Source organism: Lampris incognitus, chromosome 10 (genome assembly GCF_029633865.1).
Source record: "Lampris incognitus isolate fLamInc1 chromosome 10, fLamInc1.hap2, whole genome shotgun sequence".
NCBI lineage: Eukaryota > Metazoa > Chordata > Actinopteri > Lampriformes > Lampridae > Lampris > Lampris incognitus.
The window spans coordinates 33188373-33215749 of record NC_079220.1 but is presented as its reverse complement, the minus strand read 5'-3'; the positions used below and the strand labels follow the sequence as shown (position 1 = coordinate 33215749).

Sequence of the window (27377 nt, the reverse complement as noted above, 5' to 3'; positions counted from 1 at the left end):
CAACTTTCTGGGATTACCCCTCTAGTAATACCACTCCAGCGGGCACAACTGATACTCCTCTCTACGAAATATTTGAATATTATATTTCTAAAGTCAGTTTCTGAATATAATTGCAGTATTTATTTTTATACCTTTTGACAGAGGTGAGTGACATTTTCATAGCGGTCCCTTTTTAGGGGATCTGAAGGGGGCGCATCGTTTACCCTCCACTTTGGGAGGTCGAGTTTCTAATTAGCACATTCTTTTTTTTATTCCATCATGATTCGTTTCATATTTTGCTGATATTTATCCATAAAAAATAATTTAAATATTTTTCCAAAAGAAATCTTGTGCCGCGTGCTAATATGGTCATGCATGTCATTTTAATAGTTGCCTCTCTGTACAGAAAGTGTCACTTAGGGTCTGAAGACTGCATTCGCAGAGACAGATGGAGAACAGGCGAGGCTTTCAGGTTGGTTACGCGATGGCCGCCCGCTCAACAATATTGTGATTTAGGTAAAAACAACGGGTTCATAATTTCAAGATACGTATTTTACCATTTACTATTTACCGGAATGGAAGCGTCAGCGTTTTAGCCAATGAGTTGTGTTCAAGGGCAAAAGTGGAGTTGTCCCTATTCTGTTAGGTACTCAGTGTTTTTCTTGTTCGTCTCCTAGGCCCAACGATAGCTGCCTACATATTAGCGGCGCTGGCTACTTTCAGATGAGCGGGCAATACGTATGAAAGAGGCGGATTAGGAATTCAGTCTTACTAGGAGCGAATTAAGTTTGTTTTCATAAAGAGGTGCATGTCGGAGCTGTCACTGATCTAATGAAAACAACAGGCAGAGGACCAGTATCAGTGATTTCTAGCTCGGTATGCTTGCTTGTTAGTTAGCCTTACCAGCTAACACGGCGTCAATTTATCCTAACCTATAGTCAAACCAGTGAGGTTTATCTGAACTAATGTTAACTAACCGATGTACCCACTAGGTTGCATAATTTTAAACCTAAATTAACATGTGCGCAACGTTTGAACTATGCCCTCGTGTGATTATGTGTTAAATTGGAAGTTAGCCTTAGCTAACTTAGGGTTGCTAGTTGAAACCGCTGGTTAGTGACGTAACGCTGGCCATTGTTTTGACGGCGGAAAACGTCATGGCCGGTGGTAAACTTGGCAGAAATAGTGATGCTGCTGTGTTTTTCTAAAAACCTACTATCCGTAGACAAGCACCAAAGATTACGAAGATTTTGTAATAAGCTATGACGCAGGTCGTTGTGTTACCTGGCAAGGCACATAGTTCTCGTGGATATTCGTATGCAACAGTATTAGAAAGAAGTCACTAATGCTCCATTTTTCACGCGGAGAGTGGTTTTCCGATATTTTTACCCACTCACAATTTATGCAAGACCTTTATCTGTACTACCTCAAATCATGCGTTTCTTTTTGCAAGTAGTTGTAGGATGGATCCGGACAGCGGGGCAGAAACCCAAAGAGCTCTGAGTTTGCAGTGGAAGAGCTACAAGCTTGTCCAAGACCCAGCTATTCGCAGGGTCACCCAAAAAATATACCGATATGATGGAGTGCATTTCAGTATACCAGTAAGTTTGCGTTTGACTGATTGCAATATTAATGTGCTTTTTGTTCTTACATATGACTTCTCTTTGTAAGTACCTTTGCACTGAAGCATGAATTTGTAACTAATTTTTTATCCAGGACTCTGGGTTTCCTGCTGTGGGTGAACTCAGAGACCCCAGACCACGAAGAATCTGGTCTAGATACACAGAGCTATCCTTGCCAGTGCCCAAGTTTAAGGTGATGATAACAGCTCTGCCTTTTGTTGCAAACATTTCTAATAGCTTCGTCTACTGGAAAGACTTGGATTTGATCCCTGAATCCTTTTGCTTTGCAGCTGGATGAATTCTATGTGGGTCCCATACCCCTCAAAGAGGTAACCTTTGCTCGGCTCAATGACAACATAAAGGAGCCCTTCTTGGCAGAGATGTGTGCCAAGTTTGGTGAGGTGGAGGAGATGGAGATCCTGTTTCACCCCAAGACCAGGAAGCACTTGGGTCTGGCTCGGGTGCTCTTCACCAGTACCAGAGGAGCAAAAGACACTGTCAAGCACCTGCACAACACCTCTGTCATGGGCAACATCATTCATGCCCAACTAGATATCAAAGGTAAGGTATCAATCACATTTGCTGTGGCTCCTTGCAATTTAAGCTGGTTGTAATGTCTACATTTTCCAAGGGCGAGTGTAACAGTAGGATGTTCAGTTTCTGTACTGATAGATTATGCACTTTGACACATAATTAGTGATTGAGAACGTATTTAACCGCACATTAAGTTTCCCACTAAACGTTGTGTCCAGGTGAACTGATTCAACTTTCTGGGACAAACATTAAGATGGATTGATTGAGATGATTTGATCTATCAGCTTTCTGTTAAAGGGAAATTCACTGATGTTTTTGTATATGTGCAGTCATTACTGATGAGTAATGTAGTTGATTGAAGTAATAAAGTCCTCACTATGTACTACATTGACTGAGAAATCTGCGTTGTCCTGCTCACAGAGTCTTTCCTACGGCGCTTACACGTACCAAAATGCATTGCACCTAAGCCTCCAAATTGTCATCCATAAAGTCCTCTGTGCTAGTGTTGTGGGACGTTATGTACACCATTGTAAACATTGCTTAGTCGAGAGATCGACGATGAGTTTTAAACGGCGTCTTTACATTACATTAGATTATTAAACCCTGCTTGGCTGCAGTTTTCCGAAAAGCTGCTTCACTGCTGCCCCATAGATACAGAAACGATCAGGAACAACTGGTGTTTTTAATGCACTATCACTTTCATAGATATACAGAGATCAAGTTGAAAATCCGTAATTTTTTTCCTTTAAGTTAACAGCCACTTGGGATACAACATGATAGATTTTTAACACATCATGAGTAAAATCTTATAACTCTGCCTCACTGCATTTATAATTGTGGCTTGCTGGATATAAGCTTTCAACTTGGCGATAACAGTCTGCTGTTAATTTGATCAAACAAACTGTGGAACAAACTAGTGTTTCTTCCAATTACTGACAAGTGTGACAAATTACAGCATATCATTGTTTAGCTTTATAAAAGCAAGCAGTTCCATTGGTGACAAATATATCACACACATCACCAGACAAGGGAAATTACCATTTACAGTGAAATAACATTTAGTGTGTCTTAGTTCAGCAGTTTATTGAGTTGGAATGTTGTACTTTGTGTTTATAATGTAACAGTAATGAACTCATCAGCTAGTAGCTAACCTTGGGATGGCCTGTAGGGTTGTCTAGGTTTATGTGATGCAGGAATTTGCCAATCAAATTCTCAATCAAACCTATGCTACTGTTAGGTTTTTTTTCTTCTAGCTTTTAAAGGCTTAAACTTAAGGTCACTTAGAAATCTACACTTCAAATATTAACAAAATACACATGCATGTGTGGGTTCAGTTAGCTGCTGAGATGTCCTTTGAAATACACTCAGTGTGCACATATGAAAATGCATTTGGTGGAATAATGGAACAAAGGATGCTAAAACTTAAGGGGAAATTCACCAATTTTCAGCTTTATTGCTGTCTATCAGCTACAGGGATAGCACATGAAAACACATGCAGTTGCTTCTGATTGTTTCTGCATCTCTGTGGTGGCTGTAAAACATGTTTTGTCCGGCCACCAAGTGACGTACCGTGACGTCATTTGGCAGCCGGAAAAACTACAGCCTAGCGGGTTTTCTAATACTCTAAGCTACTCTAAACACGCTGTTCAAAAGCACATCCTCATTCTCTTGGCTAAGCTATATTTCTTATATTGTAAATGACATCCAACAAGACTAATGCAGTGGATTTTATGGACGATGATACAGAAGCTGGCATGCAATGAATTTTGGTCCTCTGTATAGGCACTGTGGGAAAGACTGAGCAGGAGAATGCTGATTTGTCCATTAATATAGAACATGGACTTTATTGCCTCAATCGACTACATTACTCAACGTACTGATAGCATATATACAAAACCATCGGTTAAAGTTCCCTTTAATGCTAAGGATATCCTATCATTTTGTAGCCTATGCTTAATGTTGATTGTGAATCATTAGGTTACCAGATACAGTTATTTTTTAGTAATTTATGTATTTTTGTCTTTTTCATTTTTAATTCTAGGCCAGCAAAGACAGAGGTATTACGACCTGATAGTAAGTGGATCCTATACCCCTCAGACTGTGCCCCTAGGAGGCAAGGCTTTGACTGATCGACTTCAACCTCAGGCCCCAACACAACCTGATACGGTATAATCATTGTGATGATACAGTTTAATTTATTTTTGACATTTTAGCCTTTTTTAGACAGTCAAGTACTGATAGACAGAAAACAGGTTGAAGAGAGAAGGGGGGAGAAATGCAACAAAGGTTACAAGGCCGGATTCAAACATGGGATACTGCATTTGTGTATTTTTGAGTTATTATTGTGGTTCACATAACGTGTTTTCAGTAAAAATTGATTGCATCAGAATGAAATGCGTTAAACAAACAAGGGAACGCAAATCATTGAAATATATATCATTGTATCTTTGTTAACTTGGTGTCAAGCCTTTTGTTTCCTCCTCATCTGTCTCTGCAGTCGTCAGATATCAGACGGAGGCTCTCCAGTGACCTCATGACTTTGGCTGCAGGGGTGCAGGCACTTACACCCGGGAGCATTACCCCTTGCTCTGCTGACACAGGCTTTAGTGACCAGCGTCTGGAAACACCTCCTCCCTCTGTAACAGGCCCCTACACCCCAGGCTCCTCTGCCTCCTCCCAGGGTGGTGGGACACCTTACACCTCCAGGTCTGGGACCCCTTTCTCACAAGACTCTGGCTACACTGGCGGAAGGTTTGTTGGTTGATATTTTTAGCCCAGCACAGTTGTCGTCATTGCTTTCATTTCTCTGTATTGGTTTAGGACAGTAGTCTTCAATTATTTGAATGTTAGGTTGTTTTTTTTTTTTGTGGATTTTTTTCTCCCTTTTTCTCTCCAATTGTATCCGGCCAATTACCCCACTCTTCCAAGCTGTCCCACTCACTGCCCCACCCCCTTTGCCGATCCGGGGAGGGCTGTAGACTACCACGTCTCCTCCGATACATGTGGAGTCGCCAGCCGCCTCTTTTCACCTGACAGTGAGGAGTTTCACCAGAGGGACGTAGCGCGTGGGACGATCACGCTATTCTCCCCAGTCCCCCCTCCCCCCAAACAGGCGCCCCGAGCAACCAGAGGAGGTGCTAGTGCAGCAACCAGGACACATAGCCACATCTGGCTTCCCACCCTCAGACACAGCCAATTGTGTCTGTAGGGATGCCCAACCAAGCCGGAGGTAACATGGGGATTCGAACCAGCAATCCCCGTGTTGGTAGGCAATGGAATAGACCGCCACACTTCCCAGACACCCTGAATGTTAGATTTTATTCCAGCAAGATGCTACACTAGCCAGGGCTCTAGACCAGTTTGGTCGCATATGTGACCAGTGCAACCAAAAACATTGATTTGTCGCATCAATGTAATTTAACTCTCAATTGATAAGATTTTTTTTAAAAGATCGTAAAAACAATGCTTTGGTTACACAGCCCACAACATATTTGGTCATACAACACAATGATTTGGTTACACAGCTCACAACATATTTGGTCACACAACACAGCAGGTTTTATCCTGCTTTACAATACCTAGTGCAGGCATTAGTTTTTCTGTCTGCGGCCCCCCAGAGCTCATAACCATGACAGTGTTCTCTGCTTGCAAACTAAGTAGGAAGCTAACTAGAGCTTACAAGATTATTGCTGCGAAAGGAGATGTCTACTCACAATGAAGCGTAGACCTGCAATAGATTTTTTTTTTCAGTAAGAAAAATGCCCCACAATATAATATGCATATGAAGCCCATGTCACCTTTGTCTCTTGAGGTGGACATTTCACCAGACCCAGTAGAAGAAACTGATTCCGACTCAGAGGAACGAACACAGCCAGCAGAAGAATCAATGAGGGAGTCTGAGCAGCTACCTCTACTTAAAAAGCCCAAGAAGAAATATACCTTTCACCACGAGTGGCAATTGACCTGACTGTGTTTAATACCTACTAGGTTCAGTGCGGACCGACTGTTGCAGGCAACTCAAAATTTGTATTTGCAGCTCCACAGTTTAAGCACGAGACCCTCCAATTTCATAACAAAGCCATAAGCTCACACAAAGCAGGGAGCATGCCCTGCTCTCAGCGGTGTTTCAGTGCTGAGACGTGGCCAACAAATCTCATGAGGCAAAAATGAAATGATAATTAATTTAAACATGACATACACTATTGGCCAAGAGGAAATGCCATTCATTACAATCAAAACACAAATACTGTTAAAAGATTGGGCTGACTATAAATCCATCATACACTAACGATATGGCATGTCTGCAACTTATCAGGGTGATGAAAAAAGTCATGCAAACTCAGAAATGCACTCTTCAGTTCTGCAGGCACTGTGACAATTTTTTGGTGCTACCAGATAATTTGCTACTGCCACAAACTGAAAAAAATATAATGGCACCACTGCCACCAGAATACAATGTTAGTCTGGGGCCCTGCCAGCTTATTTCACTTATTAAAACTCCGTCACCCACAGAGGGGCAAACTAATGAGTGATATCAGCTGGCATAATATTTGGTTGGAAGGAAAGCACATGGTGCTTGATTAGCACATAGTTGGAAATCCCCTGGTTTAGACTAATACACTGTCTCTTCTATGCTGTACTTTAACCATTGACTGTGTCCCACCACTGCCCTTATGGCTATGAATTTATTTTTCATTACTATCTTCATTTCTTGAGTTACCTTGTTTCTGTGTCATGTTGTCTTGTGTGTTGATTGTAAAGACCTACAATCAACAATCATGTTATAATGATTTTTTCTCTGGTAATGTCTAAAAAAAAAAGAAAAGAAAAAAAGAAATCAAACAAACATGTATGCTCATCAGTGACCAATAATATCAACTCTTCATAGACCTTAGAATATTAGTTGACCCTCTGTCATTCTTTTCCCTAGACATTCTAGCTACAATGCTGGCCCTTTGGGCTGTGGTTACCCTCCCCAGGACATGTTACCCTCATCCTCTTCCTCACCTGCTGTCTCCTCCTCTGTTGGGGGCTACAAAGTCTCTCGCTATTCTGAAGACCCACAAGAATCCTCAGTATACCACCGAGGACGACCTGTGTATCCTCCTACTGCATCTTACCGTCCCAATGAACTGCCATGCTTTCCGACATACCCTAATGCCGGGGGGCCTGGGTCACATATGGCACACCACTCTTCAATGCCTCCTCCACCGCCTGCAGCCCAGTATGAACAGCCCCTGCTGTCAGACTGGGAGAGGGACCGGGAACGTGAGAGGGACACAGGAGGGCGGTATGGGGGAGGTAGCATTGGCTCCAGGAGGTCGTCCTACCACCACCAGCAAGAGACCAACTCTTCCTCCAAGTACCATTCCCATCACTCCTCCCACCATTCAGACCGCAGAGACGACAGGGGCTACAGGCGGGACAGCCTGGGCTCTCGCTCTGGGGACCACAGCCACCAGAGGCACCGCAACCACCACCACCACTCTCACAATCACCATGGCAGCAGCAGTCGCAGACGGAGCAGTCATGACCGGGACAGGGAGCGGGACAGAGATCGGGATAGAGATCGCGACAGGGACAGAGAGAGCGAGTACTCCAACAGCTCAGACCCCAGGTACAACTCCAACTCCTATCGCTCATCATCTAACAGTATGTCTCCTCCACCTTCCTCCTATTCCACATATGCCTCCTCTAAGGAGCTTGTGCCGGTGGCCCCTCCTCACGAGCTGCCTGCTGCGTCTCGTCTGGGGTCCACGAGTCTCAGTGAGAGGGGTTCCTTGTCTGGGTCTGGTACAGACAAGAATTACCACGCAGCTGACCACAGCACTCTGCCACCGCCTCCTCCCCCGCCACCACCCCCCTTGCCCCCAGCCTCTGTCATTGCGGCAGCTGTGGCTGAGACACTTGGGGCCCTAGACTTTGGCCAAGACAGCCCAGCCAGAGAAGAGCAGTGGAGCAAGCCCAAACGACGTCCCAGCACACCACCTGCTCCACCAAAAACACCCCCACCCTCGTCCCCACCCCACTCCTCTGTCGCGTCCTCCTCCACTTCACCTTCTTCTACATCCCTCCCTCACCACCTCCCCTCATCATCCAGTTCCCCGCCACAGCCCCAGCGTGACTCCTCCTCACCGGAGCCTGACTCCACCAACGAGAGCCTGCCATTTGTCTACCACAGCAGCAGTCTTGACTCTCGTATCGAAATGCTCCTAAAAGAGCAGAAAGCGAAGTTCTCCTTCTTGGCATCTGATGAGGAAGATGAAGAGGACAGGAAAGAGGAGAGGCAGAGGGGAGCAGGTGGGGACAGAGGAGATCGAGCAGGAGGCTCAGGAGATGCTGATGGAGAGCAAATGAGCATTAATCAGAGGTATGAGGAGGGCGATAAAGACCAGCACAGGAGGAAAAGGGAAAGGGACAGAGATGATCGCAGAGGAAGGAAACAAGGCAAGGGAGTAGAGGTGAGGAAGAGTCCCCCTGTCATTGCTGCAGCCACACCATCCTCCTCTACCTACTCTCCCCACATTCCTGCTTCAGAGGACCCCCAGGCCCAGACCAGTCACCCCGGAAGTGGAGCTTTGAAGGAGGACACTCCACAGGCTTGCCCTGCTGACCCACGGAGCAGACCAGGGTCACACACACCACCTTACAATGGAGAGAGTCAGGTAGGAACCTAAACATCTACCCAAGGGGTTGCATTAGTAGAGATTTTTCTGTCATTTACTAATTTCTAAAAGTGCTGATGGATAATTCTAAATACCATCCATCAATTTGATGGGAGTAACGTTAGCAATCAAGTTTTTTGGCTATTTCAGAAAACTGACTTATATTATGCACTAATACAGAGCAGATAAATTGGAGCAGAGTGAATACTGCGTGACGAAGTTAATGCAAATAAGAAGTAAATATTGCTGTTTTACTAAAGCATTATCTAAACATAGCCTATGTGGTACAGTCATTTTAATGTCTGCAAAATAGGCTACTAGTGTAAAAAAAACACACACATTCAATATAGTTGACACGCACCTGAGATTCCAGTGCAAGTGAATTGCCTTTTTTTTTTAATCTTTCCATAACTTCAGACATGTTTGTTATGCTCAACCCTAGTGAGACGGTGAATCAAATAACTCCCTGTAATGTGAAAGGATTGCTAGTACTGCCGATCACACTGAGAACTGACACTGCTGTCTAGTTGTCCTTAACTTTCAGCTCATTGTTTGACTTTGCCGGTCCCACAAAGGGCACCTCCCTCTCTGGTTGAGTCCAGGGAAGCTGCTTACAAGTCATAAGTTGAGAATGCAGTCTCAGGTGAAGCTTGTGAAAAGGAGACTAAAGCAAGCACGATGACACAGAAATATATATGAAGTTAGCAAATTCTTAGGCTATCATGTTGAAATTGCATACTTGCACATCCTGAATGAATGCACCAACATCAGTGTCACTCTCAAGTCCTCTACGAGCGTTATCCAGCTGAAAGAAAAAAAAGAATAATGATCATGCTGTAAATTATACTTTGGCCACTGTACAGACTGGTAGAGAGGGGTGGAAAGTGAATTAGCTGTGTGTTTTGGATTCTGTACCACAATCATCTGATATCTAGTTGTTAGAAATCACTTAATGCAGCTTTAAGCATTAATCCACACATACACAATTACAATACAAAATATAGTATTAGTAAAAATGAAAGCAAATATGTCAGGCAAAAATAGACTGACACAAATTTGATGGATCATGATTAATCATAGCGTAACTGATCTACCCAACCACTTCCTACTTTTTGGGGGGTGTTTAATGACCACAGTGTATCACTAAATTACAGTGATTTATTAAATCAGGAATGGAGGCGTATTCACACTGTGCCACTTTTTTCAAAATCCAGTACTTTTCTTAAAATAAGAGACAGCAGCATCAGAAAAAGGACTGATGCCTGACTTGTATTTTACATCTTCTCTAAAGTTAGTTAAAATTTCTAAGGAGATCACTATGTTAACCGCTTATTGTCTGAGTTAACCTGTCACAATGTGTCTCATGATAACTAGGCAGCCCCAGAGTTCAAAGCAATTTAAGAATGAGTGCCAGCAGAAAACTTTTTACCTAAATTGTAGAAACTCCGTACATGAATAGTCTGTATATGGTTTCTGGTTTTTTTTTTTTTTTTTTTTTTGGCATTTTCTGCCTTTATTGGATAGCGGACAGTGAAGTGGAGGACAAGAAACAAGCGGAGAGAGAGAGATGGGTATGACATGCAACAAAGGTCCCTGGCTGGAATCAAACCAGGGACGTTGTGGTTCTGTGGCTTGTACCGTAACCCTTTGGCCACCGGGGTATCATGATTTAGTTTTAACTGAGAGTTGTGCTACAGTATTATTCACTGATATTGGCGTTTACTATCTAGTTGCTATTGAAACAAAGTCTCTTTCGGGAGACTCGTTTTATCTTGTTATTAGCATGAAATGTAGAGGAAGGATTTTTTTTTTTTTACAAATTTGAAATGATGTGAATGCACCCCAGTTCTTCAAAAAAAATCATCATCTTTTGTCACCATTATTTAATCTCTCGAAGTTCACTCGAATTCTGTGTTGTTTCCTTGCAGTCATCGCCCCATTCCTCAGGTGAAGACATGGAGATCTCAGATGAAGAGGAGGAGAACAGCATTACAACAGTGACTACCCATCAGCCCCCTACTTCTTCGGCCTCCTCCCCTTCCTCATCCCAGGTTACACTGCCTTTGCAAACGGCAGACCCCTCCTCTTCGCCCCAACCCATCTCTGATTCTACGCAGCACTTTGGCCCTTCCATGCACCCTCCCATGCCCTCCTATCCCCCTCACCTGCCTCCACCGCCTCCTCCAGGCTACTCCCTCCAACCTCCACCGCCACCAGGCATCCCTCCCCTACCCCACATGGAGCTGCACCCTGAGTATCCCCCACCCATGCCTCACCACATGTATGACTATGCCAGCTCCATGGAGCTGATGAACCAATACAGTGGTGGGGCCCCGATGTCCTTCCAGATGCAGACTCAGATGCTCAGTCGTCTGCACCAACTGCGTATGTCGTCATCCAACGGCTCTGCTGCCCCTGGTGAAGTCCTTCCAGCAGACTACCCTTCATCCTACCACCTCCACTCAATGCCTCCCCACACGCACCACCCCTACATGGACCAGGAAGGGAATGGAGGTGGTGGTCACTATGACCAGGATCACCGCTACATACCGCCCCACATGCCCTATGCTTACCCTGACCCCCACAGTTCCCAGATCCCACCCCTGCCACACCATGGCCTCCCGCCGTCCCACACTGGTTGGCCTCCACATATCTTGCCTCCGCACTACCCTTCCTACATGCCCCCACCTGGCTACAGCACCATGCCGCCTGGAGAAGGAGATGAGTACAGGGCTCTGGGTGAAGAAATGCCTCTCCTGGCAGAGAACCCCCACGAAGCTACAGTGCAGATGGTCCTGTCCACGCTGATCCAAGAGATGAAGAACATCATGCAAAGGGACCTGAATCGCAAGATGGTGGAGAACATTGCCTTTGCTACCTTTGATGAGTGGTGGGAGAGGAAAGAGACCAAGGCCAAGGTAAGGGAGAAAGTCATCACTAGCAGTTACTGTAAAGCTGTGCTTTTCAGTGGCTAATACCATCATCTGTTAGGAACAAGTTAAAACTTAATTGTGGCAAAAGAGCTAGCAAGCCACTGGTCCAAAGTCTGCAAAACTTGTTTAACCCAAATAAGTAAAATAATGAAATGAGGGTTGTGGAGCATTTGCTTGAAAAACTAGCTGCGGTAGTTTTCATTGTGAACAAAAAATACTGAGTTACAACTTCATGCTGAGCAATTAAATTACATTATTATCTTGAGTAAATATTCCTCCATTTTAAAATAAATAGACCAATAGACCATCAATGTCTTCGAAAATGGCTCAAGCAGAGTCCCTCAATTTTAGCAGCATGTTATTTAATGATCACAATCATTAAAATCACACAATCACAATAGCTACACACAATCACATAGCTACACTACCTAACTTAAGCTAGGTACTAGGGTAGTGTGTTTGGTTTGTGCACACAAATCCAGTCTTCTCTGGTAAGAGGGCTGCTCTAGAAGAAAAAGTTTCATAAGAAACTTGATAAAAGTGTGGCGATATGTAAAACCTGCTGAAAAAGAGTGAAATATACAGGTCACACAACTAATCTTGCACTCTTAAGACTAGACACACTAGAGGATAATCATCCTGATTTGCCCCTCTTCAGAAATGAGGAGGTGGTTCAGATTTGAAGCTGCTTGGAACTGATTATCTTCCCATATGAGCCTGTCTTTAGCCTCCTGATCTACTCGAAAGCCAGTCAGGGGTGCCTCAATTATAAAATATGTTTGATATTTTTACCCTGTGATGAACTGGCAGCCTGTCCAGGGTGTCTCCCCACCTGCCGCCCAATGACTGCTGGGATAGCCTCCAGCATCCCTGCTAGAGATGTTCTGATACCATTTTTTTCCCGTCCTGATACCGATTCCAATACCTGAACTTGCTTATCTGAGTACCAATCTGAGACGAGTGAATATATATATATATATATATATATATATATATATATATATATATATATATATATAAAATTTTCAACAGCTGCATACTACTAGTCCTGTATGAATGTGATGATTGTTGTATGGCCTGGCTCAGGTTAAACCCTTTGTAAAACATGAACAAATACCTACATACAGAGAATGAATGTCATAGAACTTTCTTTTATTATCTAGTTTGACCATCATAACTGAAAAAGAGTACAAATAAATAAATCTAGGAATTAATAATTTAAAAAAAACTCTTAAAGTGCAGCCACAATTTAGTAAAATAAAAACAAGACATACCTGTCTTTGAAAGAGGGGTCCAAGAGAGTGGCAACTGCATACAATGGCTCATCCTTGATGGTTCTGAATCTTTTCTTGACCGCCTCTAGAAGGGGAGTTTTCATCCTTTTTATGCCCGTGTCCTCCTGGTTCTCCTGAGCAAGCAGCCGTTTTAGCACTGTGACCGAGGGGATAACTTCAGCTGTAGAGGAGGTGGAGGAGCTAATCTGTCTGGTCAGGTCTTCAAATGGTGCCAGAACAGCGATGGTTTTCTCCAGCAAAGCCCACTGGTTGGCTGTCAGAGTCACTGGCAGGTCGTGGTCAGCTCCGTATGATGAAATCAATCGCTTCTGCTCCAGTAGACTCTCGACCATATAAACTGTGCTGTTCCATCTCATCACCACGTCATGGTGCAGACATTTGCTGGGCATTTGGAAATCTTTCTGGATATTCTCCAGGTGGGTAGTAGTCAGCGGCGAGTGTTTAAAGTGCCCAATTATCTTTCTAGCATTTGCGAGTGCATCGCTCACCCTTCGCTGTGATAGCCCTTCGTGCACCACCAGCAGGATCGAGTGGGTGAAGCATCCCAAACTTGAGACGTCCATCTCCATCCTTCATGTTGCTTGCATTGTTGTGCAAAACAGCATGAACATTCGACTTGGGGATGTTCCATTTTACCAGCATCCCTTCAACTGTTTTGGCAATTGACGTGCCAGTATGTAACCCACAGAATTTGTTTGCTTGCAGTGTAGCATCCCCACCTGATTGATGGTCGTAGTCTTAAACAGATGGTTTATAAAGATTTGCTTTATTCATATATATTCACAAACACACCGTAAGAGCTAAAGGAAGAAAACAAAATACGTTTTAACATTTACAATAACACAACAAGAAAATATCGCAGAAAGCTACCTATCTTACTACATATTATTGTACAAATAAAGAATGTACTAAAGACATTATTATAAATGATGGTCAAACACAATGAGTTCGCTAAATTGTTTAGAACAGTAATTCAAATTAAACTACACTGCTGTTTGTTTTTAACGGGACCGAAAAAGCTGAACACAGAAAACAATTTATCGGTATCGTAGTTCAAAATATGAAACGTATACTTCACTCAAAACAGCCAAAATCAAACGCAAATCCACTAACCTTGTGCCCCTATCAACCAGGTGCTAAACAATATTAAATACAGTATTTTGTGAGACCTCCCAACACTTTGACAGGGATTATTTTCATCTGCCGGCATTGGCAAACCCTTTACCGTGTTTATCCACTTCCTGTTTGCTTTGATTCTCCTCGTTCTGTCTTCATACAACAACTGCGCATGAGCATCAGGCACTATAATTGAACTTCAAAATAAAAACGCATTTTAAGAAATGAGACGCTATCATAAACAAATATGCATGAGTGCAAAAAAAGGAGCACTTATCCAAAATAATAATATAACTCACTTGAAGGTTATTTACACTTCCACCAATCATGAATAGTTTGCAGAATGTAAACATGAATGATTTATAAACTCAAATTACCTTTAATCCAATAATTACTTAAGGTCTATATGTCTATGTAATAGTCTAAGCATAATGGCAATGTGTCAAATTCTGTATGCCAAAGGATATAATTGTGGAGAACACTGAAGGCAGTTACACAGCCTCTAGCAACACAATCAGTTTCTGAACCAGGCGCTCCATAATGGATAGCTTGCTGAGACACTGTCCTTCTCTTCCCAGTTTCTGCTCTCCAAGACGTATCTTGACTCTTCTCACAAGTCCATCTTTGTCAGTGGTAGTCTCTACAACTCTGGCCAATCGCCATTCATTCCTGGGCAGATCATCAGCTTTTTCAATGACTATGTCACCTGTTTGAAGATTTCTCCTTGCAGCATGCCCGTGCTGTTTGGTAGCCATGTTGGACAGATATTCTTTCTCCATCGACTCCAAAACTGTTCTGCTAGATATTGAACATGTTGCTACCTCTTTCGTGCATACATGTTTTCCCTGATGAATTTAGCCGGTGGTGGTAAGGCTGTGACAAATTTCATGGTGATCGGGGTGAGGGGTTCAAGGCTGTTAGGATCATTCAGGTTGTCCACAGTGAGTTGTCGAATGTTTACAATATCCATAGCTTCATAGAAGAAAAGTGAGGCAAAGTGAGGCACCGTCCAACCTACCAGAGGAGAGTAATAGAGTGGAACGAAGGACACTTCTCACAGTTCTGATTTGTCTTTCCCAGACACCGCCCACATGACTTGAATGAGGTACGTTCAAGTTGAAGTCACACTGCTTATTGGCTAAAAATGCTGTCAGCTGATCAGTGTCCATCTCTTTGAGGGCTTCTGTGAATTCATTCTTGGCTCCTACAAAGTTACTGCCTTGGTCCCATCTAATCTGACATACTGATCCCCATATGGCAATGAAGCAGCGCAAGCCGATGATGAAGGAATCTGTAGATATGTCATCCAGCATCTCAATGGGAATGGCTGCGGGGCAAAAACATGTGAACAGGAGACCGTATCTTTTGTGTACCTTATGCCCTTGTTTGGTGAGAAACGGGCCAAAACAAGCCATTCCATGGTATGTGAATGGTGGTAATGTATCTACACATTCTGACGGAAGATCAGCCATTCGCTGTTCTTCTGTGGGTCTCCTGAGCTTCCGACATGTCACACATAGGATGCCACAGCTCTGTTGACTCCTGGAATCAAGTAGCCATTTGACCTGATCTCGTTAATGGTGAGGCCTTTGCCTTGGTGCCTGACCTTCTCATGATAATGAGCAATTATCAGTTTGGTGATTTGGTGATCTTTGGGGATAATCACACGGTGTTTGACTGAGTAAGGGAGCGATGCAGTGCAAAGTCATCCTCCCACCTTGAGCAGTTTATCTTGATCCAGGAAGGGGTCAAAGTGATGCAGCTTACTGCGAGGTGAAAGTCATATTCCTTTGCTCAGTGACTCTATTTCTTCAGGATACACTTGTCTCTGTAAATCCTTAATGATGATGCATTCAGCAGTCTCACGTTCCACTACTGTGCTGAGAATGTTTGACTTGTCCTTCTTGGTCCAACAGTAAAGACATGCTACTGCTTGAATAGCTTTAGACCACCAAGACAACTTTGACAGATTATCTGAAAGACTGACTCGCTCTGCTGTTTGTGTACTCAGTGTCTGAGCTCTTTTCACTTCAGTGTCTCCTATTGTTAATTCTTTAATAACATCTGCAACAGGAGGTATATTCTTCTCCCATAGAATCGTTGGCCCTGTAAACCAATTGGATGTGAGAAGCCCTTCAGCACTTAAGCCTCTCGAAGCATGGTCCACAGGGTTTTATTCAGTGGAGATACACTCACTGGCCACTTTATTAGGTACACCTTGCTAGTACCGGGTTGGACCCCCTTTTGCCTTCAGAACGGCCTTAATCCTTCGTGGCATAGATTCAACAAGGTACTGGAAACATTCCTCAGAGAGTTTGGTCCATATTGACATGATAGCATCACGCAGTTGCTGCAGATTTGTCGGCTGCACATCCATGATGCGAATCTCCCGGTCCACCACATCCCAAAGGTGCTCTATTGGATTGAGATCTGGTGACTGTGGAGGCCATTTGAGTACAGTGAACTCATTGTCATGTTCAAGAAACCAGTGTGAGATGATTCGAGCTTTATGACATGGCGCGTTATCCTGCTGGAAGTAGCCATCAGAAGATGGGAACACTGTGGTCATAAAGGGATGGACATGGTCAGCAACAATACTCAGGTAGGCTGTGGCGTTGACACGATGCTCAATTGGTACTAAGGGGCCCAAAGTGTGCCAAGAAAATATCCCCCACACCATTACACCACCGTCACCAGCCTGAACCGTTGATACAAGGCAGGATGGATCCATGCTTTCATGTTGTTGACGCCAAATTCTGACCCTAACATCCGAATGTCGTAGCAGAAATCGAGACTCCTCAGACCAGGCAACGTTTTTCCAATCTTCTATTGTCCAATTTTGGTGAGCCTGTGCGAAGCCTCAGTTTCCTGTTCTTAGCTGACAGGAGTGGCACCCGGTGTGGTCTTCTGCTGCTGTAGCCCATCTGCCTCAAGGTTCGACGTGTTGTGCGTTCAGAGATGCTCTTCTGCATACCTCGGTTGTAATGAGTGGTTATTTGAGTTACTGTTGCCTTTCTATCAGCTCGAACCAGTCTGGCCATTCTCCTCTGACCTCTGGCATCAACAAGGCATTTTCGCCCACAGAACTGCCGCTCACTGGATATTTTCTCTTTTTCGGACCATTCTCTGTAAACCCTAGAGATGGTTGTGCGTGAAAATCCCAGTAGATCAGCAGTTTCTGAAATACTCAGACCAGCCCGTCTGGCACCAACAACCATGCCACGTTCAAAGTCACTTAAATCACCTTTCTTCCCCATTCTGATGCTCAGTTTGAACTGCAGCAGATCGTCTTGACCATGTCTACATGCCTAAATGCATTGAGTTGCTGCCATGTGATTGGCTGATTAGAAATTTGCATTAACGAGCAGTTGGACAGGTGTGCCTAATAAAGTGGCCGGTGAGTGTATATATTCATTGCTGAGGACTTGAGCTGAGATGTAAAAGGAGTGCTTCGTTATTGATGTACCCTAAGACTACTTGGGAGTCAGTCCAGACGTATTCTGCAACATCTGTACATTCCATTTCCTCTTTGAGCACATTGCTTGCTGCAATTGAGACAACCGCAGCTCTCAATTCAAGCCTGAGATTACTTGTGACTTTAATCGGGGCAACTCTGGATTTTCCCATGATCAGGGCGCAATGAACGTCCCCTTCTTCATTCACGAGTCTCAAGTAGGAACACTGGCCATATCCACAGGTGCTGGCATCAGAGAAATGATGGAGTACTCTTCTCATGACTCTTCCAAAGTCATCAGGCACATAGCAATGGGGTATGTTGATCTTCTCCAGGTTGATAAGATCGCCCCTCCAATGCTCCCACCTTGGCTGCAACATGTCAGGGAGGGGGTCATCCCAACCCATGCCATGCCTGCACATTGCCTGCAGCACTCCTTTCCCATTGAGCAGGAATGGAGCAATGAACCCCAATGGGTCATACAGGGAGGCAACCATAGATAGTACGCCCCAGCAAGTTGCTGCTGGTTCTTAAGGTTGACACAAAATCTGAAACTGTCAGATTCAGTGTGCCAATGGATCCCTAAGGCTCTCGCCAAAGGCAGATCATCAAAGGCTAGATCAAGTGCCTGAGTGTGCCACTGTATCAGTGGCACACTCAGGAAGTGGTACACTCTCTAAGACTGCTCTATCATCCATCCATCCATTACCCTTCCTGCAGTGGTGGAATTTCGTCTGCTATTGTAGTAAGATGATCCCATTGCCTGGCTGTTTCACAGGTGGGAATGTGGGTGCGGTTCACTGGTATGCAGTCTTTAGTGTAGGCTAGGGGAAGTTCAGTGACAATGGTGGACCTGTAAACCTCTTACTGTGAGACTTGAAACCCTTTCACTCTGCATGATAGAGTCCTTTCCAGCCAGAGTGGTTGACTTAAGTCTGACTGGACATGAGTCAGCTTGTAGTTCATTGCATACTTCCTGTTCAATAAAGACTGTGCTGCTTTGGGTGTCAAGTAAGGCATAGATGATTTTTTCAGAACCTGGATTACTCCGAGAGGATACCCACACTGGCAAAATCATTGAGGTGTCAACAGATGGTCCATTAGTATCCACATTGAGAGACATTGTAGTAGCGGTTTTGTGTGTGCTACTCTGGTTTGAGACTGGTGCAGTTTTATCTTTCTTTGTGTAATTGTCATCATGCAGACACATAGGATGCTTTCCTTTACAGATTTCACAGGAGTGTCTGTAACGGCAGTCTTTTGCGCTGTGGGCTGGCTTCATGCAAACATAGTAAAGTTTATTTTCTTTCACATACTGTCGTTGCCTCTCTAAAGACTTTGTCACAAATTCAGGACAGTTTTGAGTCTGATGTTTACTGTCTCGACAGAATATGCATGTCTTAGCATTTCCCTTTGTGGATCGTTGAGCCTCGTTCTCTGTAACTGTTTGAGTGTGGAGGACACTGGCATTACCCTTCCTGTTGTCTCTGGAATTGCATTCCTCTGTGGTGGGCTCTGAAGCACAAAGAGCATAGAGGGAGGTCATTGGATTGCAGGCAATCTCAGCTTCCATTGACATGAAGGCTGCAAAGTCCTGAAAACTTGGAAACAGGTTAGTCTCAATTAAGGCCTGCGTGACTTGATGGTTCCATCGAGCTGCTGCCCAATCAGGAAATTTCTGAACAAGCTTCTGGTTCTCCTCACAGTCATTTAGTGTGTCAAGTCCTTTAACATGTGGTATGGCTTCTTGACATGCATTCAGGAAATCGGAGAAGCTCCTGAATCCTTCAGCATCCTTTGATTGGATCTTTGTCCAGTTCGTGAGCCTTTCTCTAAATGCTCTCGGTATAACTAATGGCTGGCAATAACGGTCGTTCAGTTTGTTCCATGCATCCTTGTAGGCTTGATCGTCATTTCTGTAGAAGATGCCATCAAGGGTTTTTCGAGCAGGGCCACCCACATACTTCTTTAAATAATACAGCTTGTCTGCTGAAGAGATGCTCTTTTTATCAGTGAGTGACAGAAATAAGGCCTTCCACTCAATGAACTGAATTGGATCACCATTGAACATAGCTGGCTCAGGCATGAGGAGCCTGTTGAGGGCTATGCCATCTTGAACTGCTTGTGCAAGGTAAAGCACATTTGCCTGTGGAGGTGATGGGAGATACTGTAGCCACTGTGACATTAGTGGATGGTTGAATGGAAGCTGAAGACATACAGTTAGGTCCATAAGTATTTGGACAGTGACACAATATTTGTAATTTTGCCCCTGTACACCACCACAGTGGATTTGAAATGAAGTAACCAATATGTGATTGAAGTATGGACATTCCGCTTTAATTCAAGGGGCTGGACAAAAATATTGTATTAACTGTTCAGGAATTACAACCAGTTTTATATATGGTCACCTCATTTTCAGAGGATCAAAAGTAATTGGACACTTGACTAACAAGTGGTTTCATGGGCAAGTAAGACCTTTTCCATCATTATTCCATGACAAATTAAGCAGATAAAAGGTCTGGAGTTCATTCCAAGTATTTACATTTGCATTTGGTAGCTGTTCATCGGAAGTCTCAAAATGAAGTCCGTAGAGGTGTCAATACAAGTGATGGATGCCATTAGGCTGAAAAAGCAAAGTAAATCTATCGGATGCATAGTAAACACTTTAGGAGTGGCCAAATCAACAATTTTGTACATTGTTAAAAAGAAAGAATGCACTGGCAAGCTCAGCAACACCAAAAGGCTTGGAAGACCACAGAACACATCTACAGTGGATGATCGCAGAATTCTTTCCCTGGTGAAGACAAACACATTCACAACATCTAGTGAAGTCAAAAACACTCTTGAGAGGTAGGGGTATCATTGTCCAAGTCCACAATCAGGAGACGTCTAGATGAAAATAAATAGAGAGGGTTTACGACAAGGTGAAAACCACTGGAAGGCCAGATTAGACTGTTTAAAAAAATCTAAAAACCTACCGAGTTTTGGAACAAGGTTCTTTGGAAAGACGAAGCAATGATTAACTTGTACCAGAAGGATGGGAAGAGGAAAAGTGTGGTGAACAAAAGGAACAGCTCATGATTCTCAGCATACCATATCATCTATCAAACATGGTGGAGGTAGTGTTATGAAATGGGCATGTATGGTTGCCAGTGGAACTTGGTCATTGGTGTTTATTGATGATGTGACTACTGACAGAAGTAGCAGGATGGATTGTGATATTTATAAGGATATACCATTTGCTCAGATTTAGCCAAATGTCACAAAACTGAGAGGACAGCTCTTCACACTGCAGATGGATAATGACACAAAACAAGCTGAGAAAGCAACCCAAGAGTCTCTCGAGGCCGAAAAGTGGAATATTCATCAGTGACCAAGTCAGTCACCTGACCTCAACCCAATTGAGCATGCTTTTCACTTGCTGAAGATCAAACTAATGGCCAAAAGACCCACAAGCAACCAGCAACTGGCAGAGCATTTCAAAGGAGGAAACTCAGAATTTCACGATCTCGATGGGTTCCAGACTTCAGACAGTCATTGACTGCAAAGGATTTTCCTCCAAGCCTTAAATATAATTGTTATAATTGTAGTTGTGTTTGTTTGTCCAATTACTTTTGAGCCTCTGAAAATGGGGTGACCCTGTATATCCATGGCTGTAATTCCTGAACAGTTAATGCCATATTTTTATCCAACCCTTTAAATTACAGCTGAAAGTCTACTCTTCAATCACATCTCAAATACGTCATGTCAAATCCACTGTGGTGGTGTACAGGGGCAAAATTACAAATATTGTGTAATTGTCCAAATACTTATGGACCTAACTGTAGGTTGCTGTGGAGCTACATGCTGCAGTGTTCCAGCGATGAGATCAGAAGAACAGACACTATTATCCCGCCTAACTTCCTGTTCATACGTTACCAGTCTGGCTCGTGCTGCTTTTACATCCTTTTCTGCCTTGAGTCTTTCCAGCTCACGTTTCTGAGCTTCAAGTTCTCGCCTCTGCTTTTCCTCAAGGAGTTGAATCTTTTCTATTTGTCTCTTTTCCTCCAGTATAATTTCATACTCTACCTCCTTCGCTGCTAACTCAGCTGCTGCATCCGCCCGTTTGGCTGTTATAATGGAGCTCATAGAGAACTGACTCCTGGGTATGCTAGACTTATAGCTTAAATGTGAGGCTGTGGAGCCATCGATAGAGAGGGCATAGTCTCTATCAAGCAGCTCACAGAGACGCTGTTTTACCCTTTCACCACTGAAATCTCCATCAATGCCTGATATCCTTTCATAAGTGATTTTGACAGTGTCCTTTGTTACTGCCTCACAAGCGTCAATCCGGCATCTTGGATGATCACATCACTCCATCCAATGATGGAGTGATGTGATCTCGAATGTCAATGTAAATGCTCATAACATTATCCTTTCCTTTCTCCAGAGCATCAGTAAGTGATATTAGTTGACGCTCAGGAATGTCCAACTTAAGCTGTCTCTTGCCATGCGGGCCTGCGCTTTCCATTGTTCATACATGTAGGTAAAAATTTTCTCCCTTTTATGGGCCTCCTCCTTCTGAAATGCAAGCATTTTCTCCGTGGGATTCTGTTGGTGACCAGAGCAGCGAAGCTCCTCCCTTTCTGTTCCATTATGAGGGATGGGGCTTCCACCTGCTGGTCTGGTTCTCTACAATTGAGAGGTAAGTTTGCTGATGCTTCCATTTTTTCATGCAGGAGTACCACAACTTTGGACCGTCACATCAAATCCTTGCATAACAGTCATGGACTTCAATCAGAAGAATAGCGGGACCGATGAACTTGAAAAGCTCTTACTGTAGCATCCCCAGCTGATTGATGGTCATAGTCTTAAACTGATGGTTTATAAAGATTCACTTTATTCATATATAGTCTTCACAAACACACTGTAAGAGCTAAAGGAAGAAAACAAAAAATATGTTTTAATATTTACAGTAACACAACAAGAAAATAATAGCAGAAAGCTACCTATCTTACCACATATTGTCAAGTCAAGTCAATTTTATTTGTATAGCCCAATATCACAAATTACAAATTTGCCTCTGTGGGCTTTACAGCAACACAACATCCTGAACTGAACAAATACAGAATGTACTGAAGACATTATAAATTATGGTCAAACACAGTGAGTTTGCTAAATTGTTTAGAACATTAATTGAAATTAAACTGCACTTCTGTTTGTTTTTAACAGGACCAGAAAAGCTGAACACAGAAAACAATTTATTGGTATCGCAGTTCAAAATATGAAACATGTTGGTCCGCGGTGGCGTAGCGGTCTAAGCATCGGCTTGGTGTCGATGCAGTTGCCCACTGGGGACTGGGGTTCGCGCCCCGGTCTCGTCAGACCCGACTATGGCCGGACTCGATGAAGCAGCAATCATTGGCAACGCTGTCTTCGGGAGGGGGGCGGAGTCGGCTTGTGTTTGTCATGTGAATGCATCTCTGTGTGTGTCGGAAAAACAGTGGTTCGGCCTGGATTCGCCTTGTCACGAAAGTGGGGAGGCGCTTTCCTTCGAGACTGCCGGCCGGAGAGATGCAGTTGGCGAACGCATGCAATACGAGGGTGGGTGTTTGAATTAAAATAGGGATCAATTGGCCACTAAATTGGGAGAAAAAAGGGAAAATCAGAAATAAAAAAATAAAAAAAATGAAACATACCTAGTTATGAAGTACCTAGTTATGTTTGTAAGCTAATAACCAAGCAGTCAGTGCTTGCCGATGAAATTTTGCCAGCTTAATAGGGATTTTATCAACAGAAAAGTAACATTTTAGTAGGAATTTGATACCACCAATTGGATCAAACAGGTAATTGGGGAAAATATTCCAAATACTATCCTTGTTTTTAAGTATTCAATAGTCCACTTAATTTTAAATGAATTATTAAGAAGGCTAAAATCTAGAACTTCTGGACCTCCACAGTCTTTGGTGTTACAAAGCACTTCTTTTTTTAAATAATGAGACTTACTAACATTCCTCCAAATGAAATTGTAAAGCACCTTGTTTAAGTCCTTAATACCATTCTGTGGAACATCAACTGACAAAGCAATATATACAGATCTGGATAGTCCTCCTGCTTTGGATAATAGTACCCAACCATATAAAGATAAGTCTCTCACTAACCAGTGATTAAATTTCTTCTCAATTTTTTAGACATTTGGTAAAAATTCAAATTACTCCTTTGTTGTTTATCTTTGCATATTATTACTCCTAGGTATGTTACCATAACTTCGATTGGAATTCCATGTATATTTGTCATATCACATCCTTTAAGTGAAAATAAGACAGATTTACTAATATTCAATTTTAAACCCGACGCCACACTAAATTCTTCAATACATGCCACTGCTTTTTTGATCTAATTTTTATCTTTTAAGAATAATGTAGTGTCATCAGCGAGTTGACTTAACTGTAATTCTTTTCCGAACACTGAAATGCCCAAAAATTTATTCATCTTAATGTGCATTGCCATTACTTGTGGTACTAACAAAAATAAAAAAAGGTGAGATCAGGTATCCTGGTCTAATACCTCGACTGATGTTAAATCTTTGAGAAGTTCCATGAGATAGCTTCACTGAGCTGTCACATCCAGTATACAGTGCATCCGGAAAGTATTCACACCCCTTCACTTTCCCCACATTTTTTTATGTTACAGCCTTATTCCAAAATGGATTAAATTCCTTTTTTTCTCATCAATCTACATACAATACCCCATAATGACAAAGTGAAAAAGGTTTTGTAGAAATTTTTGCAAATTTATTAAAAATAAAAAACTGAAATATTGCATGTACATAAGTATTCACACCCTTTACTCAGTACTTGGTTGAGGCACCCTTAGCAGCGATTACTGCCTCAAGTCTTCTTGGGTACGAAGCTACAAGCTTGGCACACCTATATTTGGGGTATTTCTCCTATTCTTCTCTGCAGATCCTCTCGAGCTCAGTAAGGTTAGATGGGGAGCGTCGCTGCACAGCTATTTTCAGGTCTTTCCAGAGATGTTCAATGGGGTTCAAGTCTGCGCTCTGGCTGGGCCACTCAAGGACATTCACAGACTTGTCCCGAAGCCACTCCTTCGTTGTCTTGGCTGTGTGCTTAGGGTCGTTGTCGTGTTGAAAGGTAACCCTTCGCCCCAGTCTGAGGTCCTGAGCGCTCTGGAGCAGGTTTACATCAAGGATCTCTCTGTACTTTGCGCCATTCATCTTTCCCTCGATCCTGACTAGTCTCCCAGTTCCTGCCGCTGAAAAACATCCCCACAGCATGATGCTGCCATGACCATGCTTCACTGTAGGGATGGTATTAGCAAGGTGATGAGAGGTGCCTGGTTTCCTCCAGACGTGACATTTGGCATTCAGGCCAAAGAGTTCAATCTTGGTTTCATCAGACCAGAGAATCTTGTTTCTCATGGTCTCAGAGTCCTTTAGGTGCTTTCTGGCAAACTCCAAGCAGGCCGTCATGTGCCTTTTACTGAGCAGAGGCTTCCGTCTGGCCACTCTACCATAAAGGCCTGATTGGTGGAGTGCTGCAGAGATGGTTGTCCTTCTGGAAGGTTATCCCATCTCCATAGAGGAACGGTGGAGCTTTGTCAGAGTGACCATCGGGTTCTTGGTCACTTCCCTGACCAAGGCCCTTCTCCCCCGATTGCTCAGTTTGGCTGGGCAGCCAGCTCTAGGAAGAGTCCTGGTGGATCCAAACTTCTTCCATTTACGAATGATGGAGACCACTGTGCTCTTCGGGACCTTCAAAGCTGTAGAAATGTTTTTGTACCCTTACCCAGATCTGTGCCTCGATACAATCCTGTCTCGGAGGTCCACAGACAATTCCTCTGACTTCATGGCTTGGTTTCTGCTCTGACATGCACTGTCAACAGTGGGACCTTATATAGACAGGTGTGTGCCTTTCCAAATCATGTCCAATCAATTGAATTTACTACAGGTCGACTCCAATCAAGATGTAGAAACATCTCAAGGATGATCAGTGGAAACAGGATGAACCTGAGCTCAATTTTGAGTGTCATAGCAAAGGGTGTGAATACTTATGTACATGCAATATTTCAGTTTTTTATTTTTAATAAATTTGCAAAAAATTCTACAAAACCTTTTTCACTTTATTATTATGGGGTATTGTGTGTAGATTGATGGGGAAAAAAGGAATTTAATGTTTAAGCTCCTGAAGCTCCTGAACCCGACTTAACATGTCCTCAGTGGAGGAGGTAGAGTCTGAAGACTCAGTGCAGCATCAAAAGGTTACAACATCTACACGTTTGGCCATCATAACCAAATCCAAGCCCACTAGCTGTTCCCTTGACACCATACCCACTCCCCTGTTGAAAGCCTGCTCTACACTCATCAACATATCACTTCAGAGTGGAAAGGTGCCCATCCATTTTAAGACAGCAGCTGTTACCCCACTCTTAAAAAAAAAAACAAATCTGGACCAAGAACTCCTGTCCAACTCTCCAACCTCCCTTTCCTTGCCAAATTTCTAGAGAAAGCCATGGCCTCACAGCTCATTACATCTTTCAGAAAATCAACTTTATGAAGCCCTCCAATCTGCTTTCCAGCCTGTTCACAGCATGAAAATGGCCCTGATAAAGGTAATCAACAACCTGTTGATAGCAGCAGACTCTGGGTCACCCAACATCCTGGTCCTACAAGATGTGAATTCAACACCGTGGCCACAACATCCTCCTCCACCGCTGCGAGACCTACACCATGGTCACTGACTGACACAGCCTTGAAGTGGTTCAAACTCATCCCACTAGCACAATCTCTGTCCTCATCACCTGCCTGGAGGACATCCACTCCTGGATATATAACAACTTCCTCCAGTTCAACAGCAGCAAGACGAAAGATAGAATGAAAATAGGAGCCCAGCTGCTCCAACGCCTTGCGAGCCGCCTCCAACCTCTTGATGAAGGCCTGGATGTCTGGACCAAAAAAGGGAGTCATGAGAGAAGGGCACCTTGAGAAGTATGCGCTGCTCGCACTCATTCAGAAATGATAGGCCCAGCCAGTGATGTCTGTACCTCACATGACACGGCCACTGTTGATGGCGAAGGCCTGGGACATCCGGAGAATGGTGGCAGCATTCGTCTGGACCTCAATGATCTCCATAGCAGAAAGATCGTACTGCTCTGGTTAGTTTGTCAAATGACCCGGTTTAGAAAAACTAAGTTGCTAACCAGTTTCACCACCTGGGAGGCACCTGCATAGCTGTGGTCAAGAAAGGTGGCCGTCAACCAGTCCCACTTTTGTTAGGCAGTGACGACTGACCTCCTGGCTAGCAGGATGATGAAGGCGGGAGGCAGACCCCGACTGAATCCTCGACAAGAGCCACTCCGTGGGACAAGGGAGTGCCCTTCATGGAGCAGTAGGGACCATTAAATACAACCGAAGTCTTTGCTCTGAACAGGGAGGCCCACTCGCGCTACGTGTAGTGGAAGATGGGTGCCATCTTAGGACATAGCACATGAAGGCAAGGTCTACCGCGTGGCTGGGCACAAAGACCAACCATGAAGTCGTCCTGGGAAGCAGCAGAGGGAGGAGATGAAGGAAGAGGGATAGTCATCCTCTCGGCAGCCAAAGAAAATGGGCTGGGCAGTTCGTTGAGAGGGTACCAGTGAACCGCCAGCAGCTCCAAGTTGAGGAAGAGAGAGTTGAGTCCTCCTCCTTGAAGACTCGGCGGTCGTCTTCTTCGTCATAGTCAGCCCAGGATTTAGAACGAGCTACCGCTCTCTTGCTCACCGGCACCTGGCTGGCGCAG

At 43.7% G+C, this 27377-nt stretch overlaps 1 protein-coding gene across 1 annotated transcript in view; it reads left to right on the top strand.

Moving 5' to 3' along the window:
• The first annotated feature begins 441 nt into the window (after nt 1-441).
• Nucleotides 442-27377, top strand: part of setd1a (SET domain containing 1A, histone lysine methyltransferase) — a 53647-nt gene continuing 26711 nt past the window's right edge. The window contains exons 1-8 of the mRNA XM_056287731.1: nt 442-451; nt 1436-1580; nt 1696-1794; nt 1892-2162; nt 4177-4301; nt 4633-4886; nt 7066-8800; nt 10729-11718. Coding sequence (XP_056143706.1) covers nt 1443-1580; nt 1696-1794; nt 1892-2162; nt 4177-4301; nt 4633-4886; nt 7066-8800; nt 10729-11718 — 3612 coding nt within the window. The 5' untranslated portion in view covers nt 442-451; nt 1436-1442. The remainder of the gene's footprint in view (nt 452-1435; nt 1581-1695; nt 1795-1891; nt 2163-4176; nt 4302-4632; nt 4887-7065; nt 8801-10728; nt 11719-27377) is intronic.